At 38.8% G+C, this 15273-nt stretch overlaps 1 protein-coding gene across 2 annotated transcripts in view; it reads right to left on the minus strand.

Moving 5' to 3' along the window:
- SPECC1L (sperm antigen with calponin homology and coiled-coil domains 1 like) overlaps positions 1-15273 on the minus strand; it is a 143398-nt gene that overhangs the window by 62628 nt on the left and 65497 nt on the right. For both annotated transcript variants that reach the window (XM_043557898.1, XM_043557899.1), the window contains exons 6-8: positions 9796-9869; positions 8482-8657; positions 4080-4243 (exon numbers count right to left, since the gene is read on the minus strand). In XM_043557898.1, the coding sequence (XP_043413833.1) occupies positions 4080-4243; positions 8482-8657; positions 9796-9869 (414 nt within the window). The remainder of the gene's footprint in view (positions 1-4079; positions 4244-8481; positions 8658-9795; positions 9870-15273) is intronic.

Genomic DNA, 15273 nt, shown 5'->3' on the forward strand with positions numbered 1-15273 from the left:
ATTTAATTAACTTTTGTAGTTAAAGAGCTCCATAAGCCAATGAAATTCAAGTTCAAAAAACCCAAGAGGAGTATTTCCATAAAGGCATCAGGTGAGAAGCCTGACCCACAGTGGATGCACATTCAACGAAGGAACACTGGAAAACAAAAACAAGAAACAAAGGAACGCTGGGCTCCTATTCATCTTTTCTCATGTTCTCCTGTGGAGTTCATCACTTCACAAGTATTTTCTGGTCTGCATTTAATGCATGATGTGTAATTATTCACTCGCATGTCAGTGTCCCTCTCTAAACTAAACTCTTCAAAAGTAGGATTCATAATTTACTCACTTCTAGATACTTGGGCTTGGTACAAATTCTGGTAGAGGGTGCATAAAAATGGTTATTCATTTGAAGTTAAATTAAATACAAAACAGGACAAACCAATGAAATCAGACATATCACACAGTGAGAAAAGATGAAGAAGTAGATCACTGTAGATCACTGTGGACCTTTTAAGGCAGCCAAGCACTTATATTTAAATTGCTATTTCTTTTTAAGTTTATTTATGTTGAGAGAGAGAGAGAGAGAGAGAGAGAGAGAGAGTATATCCCAGGCAGGTTCTGCACTGTCAGCTCAGAGCCCGATGTGGGGGCTTGATCTCATGAACCATGAATGAGATCATGACCTGAGCCAAAATCAAGAGTTGGATGCTTAACCGACTTAGCCACCCAGGCGTCCCTTAAACAGCTATTTTTAGATTCATTTTTTTTAAGGAGATAAAATTCACATAATAGAAAGTAATTTTAAAATATATAGCTCAATGGTATTTAGTATATTTACAAGATTGTGTAACTATCATCACCTCTACCTAGTTATAAAACATCTTTATTACCCTAAAAGGAACCTCAGTATCTATTAAGCAATCACTTCCCATTGATCTCTACCTGAGCCCCTGCCAACCGCCAAACTGCTTTCTGTCTCTATGGATTTACCTATTCTGCCTATTTCCTATAAATGCAATCTTACAACCTGAAGTCTTTTGTGTCTGGCTGCTTTCACTTAGCATGCTTTCCACATGGTAGTATGTATCAGTACTTCTTTTATTCCTCCTTATAGCTGAATAATATTCCATCAGATGGACACACCATATTCTGTTCATCCACTGATCGATTAATGGACATTTGGGTTGTTTCTACATTTTGGTTGTTGTGAAAAGTGCTGCCATGAACACTTGTGTACAACTATCTGAATACTTATGTTAACTTGTTTTGCACATATAATTAAGCAGTGGAACTGCTGAGTCACTTAGATATATTTTATTATAACATTGCTTTTTCTTTTTTTTTTTAATTTTTTTTTTCAACGTTTTATTTTATTTTGGGGACAGAGAGAGACAGAGCATGAACGGGGGAGGGGCAGAGAGAGAGGGAGACACAGACTCGGAAACAGGCTCCAGGCTCTGAGCCATCAGCCCAGAGCCTGACGCGGGGCTCGAACTCACGGACCGCGAGATCGTGACCTGGCTGAAGTCGGACGCTTAACCGACTGTGCCACCCAGGCGCCCCATCTTTTTTTTTTTTTTAACGTTTATTTATTTTTGAGAGAGAGAGAGAGGGGTGGGGGAGGGCAGAGAGAAAGAGGGAGACACAGATTCTGAAACAGGCTCCAGGCTCTGAGCTGTCAACACAGAGCCCAACGCGGGGCTTGAACTCACGAACTGAGAGATCATGACCTGAGCCGAAGTCAGACGCTCAACCAACTGAGCCACCCAGGCGCCCGCCCCTATAATATTGTTTTTTCAAAAAGATCAGTATAGAAGCAGATTTATCATCTTTTTGCATTAGAGCTCGTTTCATCAATATTTTGAATAACTGCATGACTTTTAGTGTAGACATTCCGTTATTATTTCATTTTAGAAGAATAGATTTTTGTAAGTCTTTCTTTCATCTTAGTCCATCATATTACCCAGAGGTAGCCACTAACAAGAGTTCCAAGTGCATCTTTCTGCACTTTTAGTGCAAAAATCTACGTATTTAAAAAACAAAATCACGCTATACTAGTCTGCAACTTACTATATAAAGTATTGCAGGTATATTTTAACATCAGTACTTCGAGATTGACCTCATCCTTATTAAAAAATGCACAGTATTCTATTGTACTAATGGGTCATAACTGACTTAATCCTTTAAATGGGCACATAAGCAATTTTCAGGTTTTCCATTTTTTCAAACAACGTTACATTGAAAACTTTGTGTGTATAGCTGTATCTATGGATCTTTATAAACTTGTTCCAGTATTATGTATGAGAACTTCAGGGTCTCTGAATATGGCATTTTAAATTGGAAGATACTGTCCTCCAAAACATCTGTACCAACAGTGTGTGTGAGTATACAAGTGACTTTTGCTCTGATTTTAAGTCAAAGAAAACTGATTTGTGTATAGTCATAGAACATAGATTATAGAAACTCTATTATTAGAGTGAATTAGAATAAAGCCTATCATGAAGTTTAAAGAATTTTTAGAAGAAAATATAAATTTTACGACACATTATATTTAGTTGTTTTTTTTTTGAGATTTTACTTATTTTTTAAATGTCTACTTATTTTGAGAGAGACAGAGAGAGAGAGAGAGAGAGAGAGAGAGAAAGAGAAAGAGAAAGAGAAAGAGAAAGAGAAAGAGGAGAGCACAAGCACATGTGAGTGAGTGGGAAAGGGGCAGAAAGAGGGAGAGAGAGAATCCCAAGCAGGTTCCATGCTCAGCACAGAGCCCGACATGGGGCTCAATCTCACCTCCTCAAAATCACAACCTGAGCAGATATCAGGAGTTGGACACTTAACTGACTAAGCCACCCAGAAGCCCTAAGATTTTAAGTAATCTCCACACTCAACGTGGCGCTCAAACTCACAATCCTGAGATCAAGAGTCACATGCTCTACTGACTAAGCCAGCCAGGTGTCCCCCATTTAGTTGTTTTTAAAAACTACATCCCTGGGGTGCGTGGGTGACTCAGTCAGTTAAGCATCCAACTCTTCATTTCAGCTCAGGTCATGCTCTCATGGTTTGTGAGATGGAGCTCCGCGTCAGGCTAAGGCTGACAGTGCAGAGCCTGCTTGGGATTTTCTTTCTCTCTCCTCCCTCTGCCCCTTCCCCTGCTTGTGCTCACTCTCTCTTTCAAAATAAATAAGCAAACATAAAAACTACATCTTTTTCCCTTTCCCAGAGCTGAGGATTAGAGAGATGAAAAGGAGGCAGGCATCTGAAGGTAGGAAGAATGAGCTTCTGGGTACAGAACAGCCCATGTGACATGGAGCCTGACTTATTTCTGGACTGAAGTCCAGTGAGGCAGGAGTATAGAGAGCAGGGGAAGAGTGATCCAACTGAGGCAAGAGGAAGGCAGGGTCAGACCACGTAGGCATCTGGGGATCTGTATTTCATTCTAACTATAATAAAGCAGCTAAAGGAGTTTAAGCAAAAAAAAGATCTTTTTGTCATGAAATGAAATGGGGAGAACTGAAATTAGAAGATATGGTGGTTGGTACTAGCAGTTGATTGTGCTGCTAGAGATGGAGAGAAGTAGACAGAACAAAGATGTGTCTGCTAGAGGCTAGACCGACATATGGAGGTGAGAAAGAAAAAGGATTTAAGGAAGGAGGATTTCTGGCTTAATTAACTGGGTAGAACAGTGCTGCCACTTACAAGGGGAAAGACTGAAGCTCAAGGACAAGAGTGTGGTTTTGGACAGAAGATGTGTAGGAGATACCTGAGTGTCAATGTCAAGCAGGCCTTTGGATTTATAGACTTATAGGAATTTAGAGGAAGGGAAAGAGCTGAATTCATACATCTGGAAGATTTTAGGCACAGAGAAGACACTCAAAATCCCAAGACTATCTTAAGACCAGGTCTGAGACCAAGATGTCTGAAGTTGAACAGACCCTAAGTCTCCTGCTAAAGTCACCTGACTGTAAGACTAACTCATTAATACTACATGAAATTTGATGAGGCTTAGAGAGTAGGATGGTAAAGAAAATCAAACCAGGCCAGAGAATTGATGGTAAGTGAATAATGACTGCCTGCCCATGGCATAGGGTATAAGAAATTACCTTGCGATGCACTGTCGAAGGATTTGATGAGGGTTTTTACCGTTGGGGTTGGCTCAGAGGAAGTTGAGGACCTTCTACTCAGTCCCATCCCTTGCCTTAAGGCTGCCAAATCTCTCTCAACAGCATTCATGTAGTTGTACACCCGGCCTCGCTCTTCCTCTTGCCTGAAAACAATATTGAAATCAGGGAGTTTTTACACATATACTAGCAAATACACATTTTCCCCTCCCTACTGAAAAGCACTAAAAAGTATCAGTTTTTAAAAAGACATTATCAATAGAGCTGAGTAAATTACCTAGTCTAATATTCTCATTTGCTTGGTAAATTCCAGGAAATGATATTAAAATTTTTATATCGGGTTATACTAAATAGGTTAAGTAACCATCAGAATCCATTTTCATCTGAGTAAGTGTAAGGTGAGGACATCAGTAATCAATTAGCAGTAAAATGGGAAGTGGACTGGCCAAATATCTTGACTCAGAACTGGGGATTTCAAGGTTATGTCCTGCTTTGAAGAGTCTGGGAATTCACCAGTACACATGGATTATCTGTACTAGCAGGATCTAATATGCCATGCATAGACATGGAAATACAAAGAAATGAAATCAAAGCTCATATTCTTTAAAACAAACAAAATCTGCAACAGTCTCCAAATAGATTTCTACAAAGGAAAAAAAAAAAAAAAAAAGCCTGGGCCCATATTAGTAACATGAGTCTCTGAGATGCTCAGTGTGATGGATCATGAGTCACTGAAAAAAATCAATTACACTTTATTTCTGGCCAGCTCTAATTCACTGAGCTGACAAAAGTTTTCATCTGTAATGAGATTCAGTTGCAGAGTTTGTGCATGTCATAAAACTATCAAGTAAGATTATAGGTGGACAAAAACAAAGTCAGACCTTAGGAAATTTTGGTAGCCAGTTGGCTCTTCTGACAGTTTTTTTCCTCCAGATGTACCACAGGGTCTCATGCTCAGAAGGTTTAACAAAGAATCTGTAACAGTGATTATCAAACTTTTTGGTCTTGGAGCCCCTTTTCACTCTTAAAAATTACTGAGGATCCCAAAGAGCTTTTCTTTATGTGGCTTATATCTATTGACATTTATCGTAATGGAAATTTAAACTAAGACATATTTAAAATATTTAACGAACTAAAAATAAAAATAAACCCAGGACGTATCAATATGACATATTTTCATGAAAAACAACTCTTTTCTAAAACCAAAAAAAAAAAAAAAAGGAAAAGGAAGAAGAACAGCAGTGTTTTTATACTTCTCCATATCTCTTTGATAGCTGACTTAATAGAAGACTGCTAGGGGCACCTGCTAGGGACACCTGGGTGGCTCAGTGAGTTAAACATCCAACTCTTGATTTTGGCTCAGGTCATGGTCTCAGTCTCACAGTCATGGGATTGAGCCCTGTGCTGGATTCCGTGCTGGCAGTGTGGAGCCTGCTGGGATTCTCTCCTTCCCCATCTCTGCCCTTCCCCACCTGCTTACGCACATGTTCTCTCTCTCAAAAAATAAACTTAAAACAAAATAGAAGACTGCTAGATTCTCATTTCTTCTCTATTCAGTCTATTGCAAAATAAAAAAGAACAAGCCTCACAGATAGTAGTAGCTGGAAAAGATTGTTTTAATGATATTAAAATAGATAACTATGGCTTTTTAGACAACTGAGACTTTTTCCTTGGTACTATACCAAAATGTAGTAAGTGGTGGCTACTTAAAAGTTAGGTGCAATGTGGAATTTGAAACCATGTGAATAAACTTTTCCTATTCTGTCCATTAAAAATCTCCTAGCCTAATGTGGAGAAAGAGGAACCTTTTGCATTGCTGGTGGGAATGCAAACTGGTGCAGCCACTCTGGAAAACAGTATGAAGGTTCCTCAAAAAATTAAAAATAGAACTACCCTACGACCCAGCAATTGTACTACTAGGTATTTATCCAAAGGACACAGGTGCACCCCAATGTTTATAGCAGCACTATCGACAACAGCCAAAGTATGGAAAAAGCCCAAATGTCCATTGACAGATGAATGGATAAACAATGGATATATATATGTGTGTGTGTGTGTGTGTGTGTGTGTGTGTGTGTGTACACAACATATATATACATGTGTATATATATACACACATATATACATATATACATACATACATGGAGTATTGGCGATCAAAAAGAATGAAATCTTGCTATTTGCAACAATGTGGATGGAACTAGAGTGTATCATGCTAAGAGAAATTTGCTAGTCAGAGAAAGACAAATACCGTATGACTTCACTCATATGTGGAATTTAAGATACAAAACAGATGAACATAAGGGAAGGGAAGCAAAAATAATATAAAAACAGGGAGGGGGGACAAAACATAACAGACTCTTAAATATAGAGAACAAACTGAGGGTTGCTGGGGGGTTGTGGGTGGTGGGATGGACTAAATGGGCAAGAGGCTTTAAGGAGGATACTTGTTGGGATGAGCACTGGGTGTTATATGTAGGGGATGAATCCCTGGATTCTACTCCTGAAATCATTATTGCACTATATTTTAACTAACTTGGATGTAAATTGAAAAATAATAAATATAAATAAAAATTAAAAAAAATAAAAATCTCCTAGTCTACCTGACATTTTAAATAGATTTTTACCCATATGTGACTGTGTAAGATCATGCATTGGTCATACTCAGTGTTCACTGAGTTACCTGAATTTTCCAAATGTTGACATCTGTCATCATAGGATTTATTTTTTAAAAGTCACATTTGTTTATATCCCCAGTGATCTCATCAGGAAACTCTTTAAATATGGGAAGCTGCCAAGCTTGCAACGGTGGATACAAGTTTCCCCAAATCCTAACATTCACTTGAAAGCCCACATTTTAGCACTGGCAACAAATATGACCAGCTGTTTTCCTTGAAATGACATGGACAATCTCTCTTAATTCGTCTTCAAGAAATATCCACCAAATCGGAATACCCATAGTTTGCCAGTCAGAAAAAAACTCAAATTAAAACAATCACAGAAAGCTTTCCTGGAGACAATCTTGTACTTGGGTATATAGCAGACAGAGTGCCAAGGGCTTTATGTATACTTCCCATTCATCACATGGAATGTTACAAAGAATATACTCAAGGACCAAAAGTTAGTAAAATTATTACATCAAAGACATCTTTAGGACGCAATGGAATGATTCTATAAGAACAGAATTTCAGTTACTTGGGATATCTTTAGAATGAAACATTTCTGCTACACCATTCATTTAATAGTATACAGAAAAAAGGTAAAGTAATAGGAGTTTTACACCAATAGAGAAACAATACTCTTCCACCTCATTCTACGTTCTGCTTAAGGAAGCCAAAGAAAAATGGTTTAGTAATACTTTTCTCTGGGTCATACACTAGAGCTAGGCAACAATAAGACAAGACAGCTTTTCAATGATATCCTGTTAAATATTTTTCTATATTTTTTCCTCTGTCTACTTAAGTAATGCATAATCAAATTCTTTTTTTTTTCTTTCAGTAAACTCTATGCTCAAAGTAGGGTTCAAACTCACGACCCTGAGATCAAGAATCACATGCTCTACTGATTTAGCCAGCCATTATCAAAATCTTAGTAATATCCTCAAACATAAAAACTACTGCCCCCCTCCTCCACTCATTAGATGGAGTTTCACTGAGGAACTCAGAGCATATCACAAATGTCATCTCATCTAATACTTTACATGGGTTTCCAATGACCTCTATGTTAGGTGGGAAAAAACACTACTATAGAGATCCAGATGGTTATAAACATTACAACAAGTGAAAACTCCTCAAGCTGAGTGATGGAGAGAAACTCACTTTGCATTCTTTATTTGGATCTCTAACAATATTAAAGTATACTCATCATTGCCCTGAGCACTGTATAGACAGATCTCCTTTAAGCCTTACAGCAATACTGTAAAGCAGGCAGTACTGTCTCCATTTTAAAGATGAGCAAACTGAGGCTTGGGGAAGTTAAGTGGCCTGACCAAGAACACACAGCCAGTAAGAGGCAGAACTGGACAGAAGCCAAGCCTGTCTGCCTCCAGAGTATACATTCTTAATCAGAGGCTATTAATCTAAAGAAAAGTAACAGTATTGGAGTGTGTGGATACAGGAAAGGAGAGACCATAAGGTACCATTCTGGCCCCTTCAGAGTTATTGATTACAGACACTGCCAACAGCTCTGAAAGATCCATATAGGCTGTGCTATTTTACAGGTGTCATAAAACGAGGCCAGGAAAGCTGAGTAACTCCCACTAGCATCCATACTCAGTCACACTAGTGTCAACCCCCACATTCTTTCCGTAATACCACATCACAAAATTGGGATTTAAGTGTTCTCTATTAAAACATAAGCGCACAATTGGCTTCTTAAAACATACTTGCGTGACTTTATTTCCTCCAATTCTTTTGTGAGTTTCTCATTTTTTTCTTGAGCCTCATGTAACCGGCGCTTCAGATCACCAATCTCCTCTTGGGCTTCAGATTTAATGTCATTTGCAATGACCACAGCAGTCTGGAGATCAGCTTGAAACTGCCGCCATTCTGCAGATTCTTCCTACATTAAAAAACTAAATTTTTATTTCCAAAAGCAAGTAATAAAAACTTATAAAAACAATAAAATGTATTTATGATTCAGACTGTAATGCACTGTCCTAAATGATGATTAATTTCTTTTAAATCCCAGAGAATTGCTATTACCATTTCTAACAGGCAACAGGTAATACAATTAATAGTAGTAAACTTATTCTTAATGAGGAAAAGGTTTTCTAGTTGATCTGTCTGCTAAGGCATCAAGCACCAGTGCTCAATCAGTATGAATGACAATAATGTCAAGCCTCCCTTCCTTATGCAAGTTTCTAAGTCTTATGAAAATAAACACATTATTTAAAATTTATATAGCATTTTACCTCTGAAAAGCTGAAGAATATGGATAAATGGTGTGTGAACCATACTGAAAGATTTTACATGAAAAACTATAAATATCCTGACATCAAAAACTAACAGGAAAAAAAAAATCAAAAGTAAAGGAAAAGGAAGAGGAAGCCAGAAGAAAAACACAAAACTCAAACTAGGCAGACAAAATCATACAAAAAGAGGAGCTGAGGAACTGTATGATCTGCTGCTTCCCACAGTCATGGAGGATGCGGGTGTGGCTGGGTGGGCAACCCACCCCGCCCCAGGGTGTCTCCTCCACCAGAGCCACAGCTGTCCACTCCCAGGCCCAGCATCCATCACCCCAAAGCAATTTTCTGACACCATGAATATAGCCTAAGTAACTGAGGCAGGACCCACACTATGAGATGAGCTTCCCCAATCTGCATCAGAGTGGCACTGCTATTGGCAAGCTGATCAAATCCACAGAAGACAGAAAACCCAAATGGAAACAGCTTGGCTTGGGACACTTTCTAATCAAGAGCTTATAAACTTTCTTTCCAAAATATAACACTTGCTTTCTAAATCCATCTTTTAAAAATTACCACTCATAAATTACTAGTAGATTCTTCTATCCAGAATCTAGCACTGATCCCAACTTGAAATGATGCCATTTACTTTCTGCCCAAAGCCCAGTGGGATCAGTATTTTAACCGTATCTGAAGCTTAAGATGAATGCTAACACAGTCACAGGCTACATGGCACTCAACTTTCAGAAACCTAGGTTTTCTAATGAGATAATACATGAAGATTTATCCTACCCGAAGTCTCCTGTGGAGTGTCTTGATTTCTCTTTCCATGTCATGTTTTTGGTCCTGGAGTTTTTTAACCGTATCTGAAAAGAGCACAGAAGTTTAAATATTTATTCTTAAAGCTGTGTTCAAAAGGAATAATATAAAGGGAGGAGGAATTTAAATATAACATTAAAAAAAAAGGTCATCATGCCCAAAGACTTTTTTTTTTTTTTTAACGTTTATTTATTTTTGAGACAGAGAGAGACAGAGCATGAACGGGGGAGGGTCAGAGAGAGGGAGACACAGAATCCGAAACAAGCTCCAGGCTCTGAGCTGTCAGCACAGAGCCCGATGCGGGGCTTGAACTCACAGACTGCGAGATCATGACCTGAGCCGAAGCCGGCCGCTTAACCGACTGAGCCACCCAGGCGCCCCAAGACTTTATTTTTAATACAAAACTTTAAAAGAAAAAAAGAATGTTCAATCCAAGTATTAACCAATATTACTTTCTATGGAAAATACCAAATTTAAATCACAATTTCTGGATTGTTTCCTTCCTCAGTGTCTAAATTCTGAAACAAAAAGTTAAGTAAAATCAATTGTTAGAAACACGCACATTGTTGGCTCATAACCAATCAAAATAACACTGACTACTATTAGAGTGTGAATTTTGGGGCGCCTGGGTGGCGCAGTCGGTTAAGCGTCCGACTTCAGCCAGGTCACGATCTCGTGGTCCGGGAGTTCGAGCTCCGCGTCAGGCTCTGGGCTGATGGCTCAGAGCCTGGAGCCTGTTTCTGATTCTGTGTCTCCCTCTCTCTCTGCCCCTCCCCCGTTCATGCTCTGTCTCTCTCTGTCCCAAAAATAAATAAACGTTGAAAAAAAAATTAAAAAAAAAAAAAGTGTGAATTTTTAATCAAAAGGGTTATTAAACTAAACTCTTTATGAAAGCATAACTTACTTTACACACTGGAAGAAATTCTAAGAAAGTGGTCAATTAGAAAAATGTTTACAGATTTCACTAATTATCTATATAATACCCTGGAGAGCTGCTATTTACATGAATTCTATGGAAAGTCTTTTTATAAAATAAGTGGTATATTCATAAAGTAAATTAATACTCCTCAAATTAGTTCTTGCATAATATAAATTTTCTTCATATAATTCCACATTCACTGTAAACATTTAATTAGTACCGCTAATATGCAAAGTACCATTCTAGATACAGTGGGAATGGAAATGTGAAGGCACAGTCAAGACTGGTGCCCCTGGAACGAGAAATGTATGGGAAGTCACATTCTATTTGGAGGTTCTGCTCAAAAACCCATGCTTAAGAGGAAATGTCGTAGGAGGTGCCACACTGGTAAATGCCACCAAGTAAGTCTATCACAGTTGGTTACTTTGATAGCTCAGCACTTTCTCTTGGCTTAAAAGGCACTGATATCTAGAGACAAATACTCTAACTTTACCAGTTGTCCCCCACTGCAGGAGAATCCTATCCTTTCTGTGTTCCAACTGTTTGACTGTTAGTGCCAACACTATTAAATTTCTTTACACATCTGACTTGACCACTAGACTGGAAACACTTCAAAGTCAGAAGCTATGTGGTAACTTCACAGTCCCAACACCTGGCACATGGTAGAACTGTAAACGGAATAAATGTCGAAACATGCAAGCTAATGGAAAGAGAAAGAGAAAGCAATACTAAAATCATAACCTATGGAGTTTTAAAAAATATTCCACTGACAGGACTGAACTTTCTTTTTAAATTTTTTTATTTTATTTTAGAGAGAAAGGGTGCATAAGCAGAGGAGAGGGGCAGAGGGGGGAGAGAGGGAGAGGGAGAGGGAGAGGGAGAGGGAGAGGGAGAGGGAGAGGGAGAGAGAGAAAGAGAGAGAGAAAGAAAGAGAGAAAGAGAGAGAGAGAGAGAGAAAGAGAGAGAGAAAGAGAGGGAGAAACAGAGAAAAAGAGAGAGAGAAAGAGAGAGAGAAAGAGAGAGAGAGAATGAATCTTAAGAGGTCTCCTTGCTCAGCACAGAGCCCGATGGAGAGCTTGATCCTATGACCCAGGAAACCATGATCTGAACTGAAATCAGGAGTCAGATCCTCAATTAACTGAGCCACCCAGGCGCCCCTGAACTCTTTATTATCAGGGACATCATCACTATAGACATTGGTGTTTTTGGTAAAAATTCTCTCCTATTCATTACACTTTGTAGTAGGAACCTAGGCATAGTGAACACCTGCATGCAGTGTCACATGTAATCAAAACATCTTTCTTAAGGGGCACCTGGCTGGCTCAGTCGGTAGAGCATGCGACTCTTGATCTCAGGGTTGTAGGTTCAAGCCCCACATTGGGTGTAGAGATTACTCAAAATTAAAATCTTAAATTTTTTTTTTCAACGTTTATTTATTTTTGGGACAGAGAGAGACAGAGCATGAATGGGGGAGGGGCAGAGAGAGAGGGAGACACAGAATCAGAAACAGGCTCCAGGCTCTGAGCCATCAGCCCAGAGCCTGACGCAGAGCTCGAACTCCCGGACCGCGAGATTGTGACCTGGCTGAAGTCGGACGCTTAACCGACTGCGCCACCCAGGCGCCCCTCAAAATTAAAATCTTAAAAAAAAATCTCGGAGTGCCTGGGTGGCTCAGTCAGTTAAGTGTCCAACTCTTGGTTTTGGCTCAGGTCATGATCTTGTAGTTCATGGGTTCGAGCCCCAATGCAGGTTCCCCATTGTCAGCACACAGCCTGCTTGGGATTATCTCCCTCCCCTCTCTCTGCCCCTCCCCCACTCGTGCATGCTCTCTCTCTAAATAAATAAACTCAAAAAAAAAAAAAAAAAAACCAAGAGAATAAAAAAAATCTATCAATCAATTAATCAATCTTGGGGCACTTGGTTGGCTCAGCCAGTTAAAGTATGTGACTTCTGATCTCAAAGTTGTAGGTTCAAGCCCCATGCTGGGTGTAAAATCTTAGAAAAAAAACTTCCTTAAGCTAACAAATTATTAGCCTTTTTTTTTTTTTAACGTTTATTTATTTTTGAGAGTAAGTGTGTGCGCAGGCAGGGACAGAGAGTGGGGGAGGAGCAGAAAGAGAGGGGGACAAAGGATCTGAAGTGAGTTCCCATGCTGACAGCAACAATCCTGATTAGGGGCTTGAACTCACAAGCCCACAAGATCATGACCGGAGCCAAAGTTGGACATTCAACCAACTGAGCCACCCAGGTGCCCCACAAATTATTAGTTTTTAATCAACACACAAAAGTAGGGGTGTGCTGATGATGTCTTTTCTTAGACTGCTTATCTTCCCCTCCCAATTCCATCAGAAACCTGCTCTGTTGTAACCTGTGTGACATGATACCTTTAATTCAGCATTGAATACATTTGTGTTCAGATACTTTTAAATGACATGAATTCACTTCAGTAACAACATAAAAGCCTAGAATATTTATAACAATTATATGTGTAATATTATAAATATATAATGATGATAAATTTTCTAAAGCTAGAAAAAAAAATAAATAAGTAAAACATGAGGGGAAAAACTGGCTAATTTTGGTAGCCAGTAGTTAACTCCCTCCCATTCATCGCCACAAAATTCTTCAACCAATTTCGGGCCTTTGAAATAAAAACTGTTCAAAATTTACATCAGTTCAACAAATACCTCATAAGTACTTTGTGCCAGGCTTCTTTCTAGATGCTTAAGATACAAGGGAAAGGGAAAAAAGATATAGTCCTTACCCTCCTAGGGACAGAAAAGAGGATGTTTTTATAATGAAAAGGATTAAACTTTAAAAGTCTGTCTCTGTATAAGCTGCCTCAGACCTCATTTAACCTGGAAACAGGGTCAAAAGGGCTATTCAATTTGGTTAAGGGCAAAGTGGACACCGATGAGTGAGTCCAATACCCTGATCCATATCTCCAGAAGCAAGGATAACTCTGGAACCAGCATGGGACCTCAGCTCCCTATTACCTATATGTAGACAAATTCAAGGTCTTGGTGATATAATCAGACACAGATAAGAAGGACAGAAACTGAAATATTTCTAGTGTTGAAAACACTAGGAGTTATATTTTTCATTTACACTATATTTAAATGCAAAACATAATTAAAATAGGCAATCGAACAAAAAAATGTGAATTTCTCCTCTGCTAAAAACCATTTTCTTTTTCTTCTGGTCACAAAGGACATATATACCTATCTTTATATATAATTCACACAAGACAAATGACAGCAAATCTTAGTACTGTTCAATTTAACATCTGGTGTGTCTTTGTTCTCAAGTGACATGTGAAGCCACCTGGCCATCTTAGACTGATCATAAAACCTCAAATTTCATTCATTTATTTTGTTCTTATCCTTCTCTCTTTACCCGCCACATAATCACTACTCTTAAAAGGACATTCTTACACACTCAGCACTATGTATTTATTATCGTCATGTCTTATTAATGCTTTTAAATAGAAAGGAAGCTGGCAGCCAATGGAGATATTTAGGCAGAATGAAGTACACTACAAGTGTCTCTAGGGAATTTGATTTAAACTTCATGAATCAACTGTATTTTCACTTTGTAACATAAAGTATTAAAAATGACAACAGGCTTTTCCTCCTTGGAAACAGAGGAATGTGTACTTATGCTCTTGTTTGGAAGACTATCTTAGCAAAATTGCCATCTGGCCCAATTAATGGTTACACGAAAGGATACTGTTAGTCTTCAACTCTGGGGCCTGTAAAAGCAGTTTCCTTCCTCTTCCAAGTTCTTCTACAATGAGGGACACTGCCATCTACTGTCTTCAACTCAAAAGCAACATTAAATTCTACCAAAGAACAGAAGTACTACTATGATCTCATTTTTAATTACAAGTTACAACTCAATTTTACAATGTTATTTTTATTCTAGAAATCAAGTAAATTGCTATTCTCACTGTAATTAGACCAACTTTGCTCTGAACAATTCTGGGCACTGCTCTGCCCATTTAATAATGGGGTTCATAATCTTTTCACCACCAAGAACTCTCACCCCTGACAAACAAGGAACAATCAACCAGGCCTTCGTTCCGGCTCCAGTTATATACCCATCACGCATGCTGATGTTACTGGGCAACTACCATGGGCACAGGCTCAACCTGTGACTCCTGGGGGTAGAAAATAATGAAAGTTCACAAGCAAACTTTCCTGCCCTCCAAATCCATGAAACTCCTCAGAATACTGATATCCCAGTACCATCAGACCCTTACATCCTATCAAGCACCTCCACCTAACATCAGGGGCAATTACTAGAGGAAGAGAAATGGCAAGAGTAAAATACCAGTTAAAATACCATGCCTTAGGGGCAGAGGGGAGAGGCAGGCACCTTTTATCCCCAGGCCACACCTTTATCCCCAAACCACAATTCCTGAAAGAGGACACAGATGAGTTTCAAATAAACCATTTACTACTATATATTTTTTTATTTTTTATTCATTTTTATCACCCCTTCCCCCCAAAAAAGTAGATACAACTTTTTCC

The sequence above is a fragment of the Prionailurus bengalensis genome, chromosome D3 (assembly GCF_016509475.1).
Source record: "Prionailurus bengalensis isolate Pbe53 chromosome D3, Fcat_Pben_1.1_paternal_pri, whole genome shotgun sequence".
Classification (NCBI taxonomy): domain Eukaryota; kingdom Metazoa; phylum Chordata; class Mammalia; order Carnivora; family Felidae; genus Prionailurus; species Prionailurus bengalensis.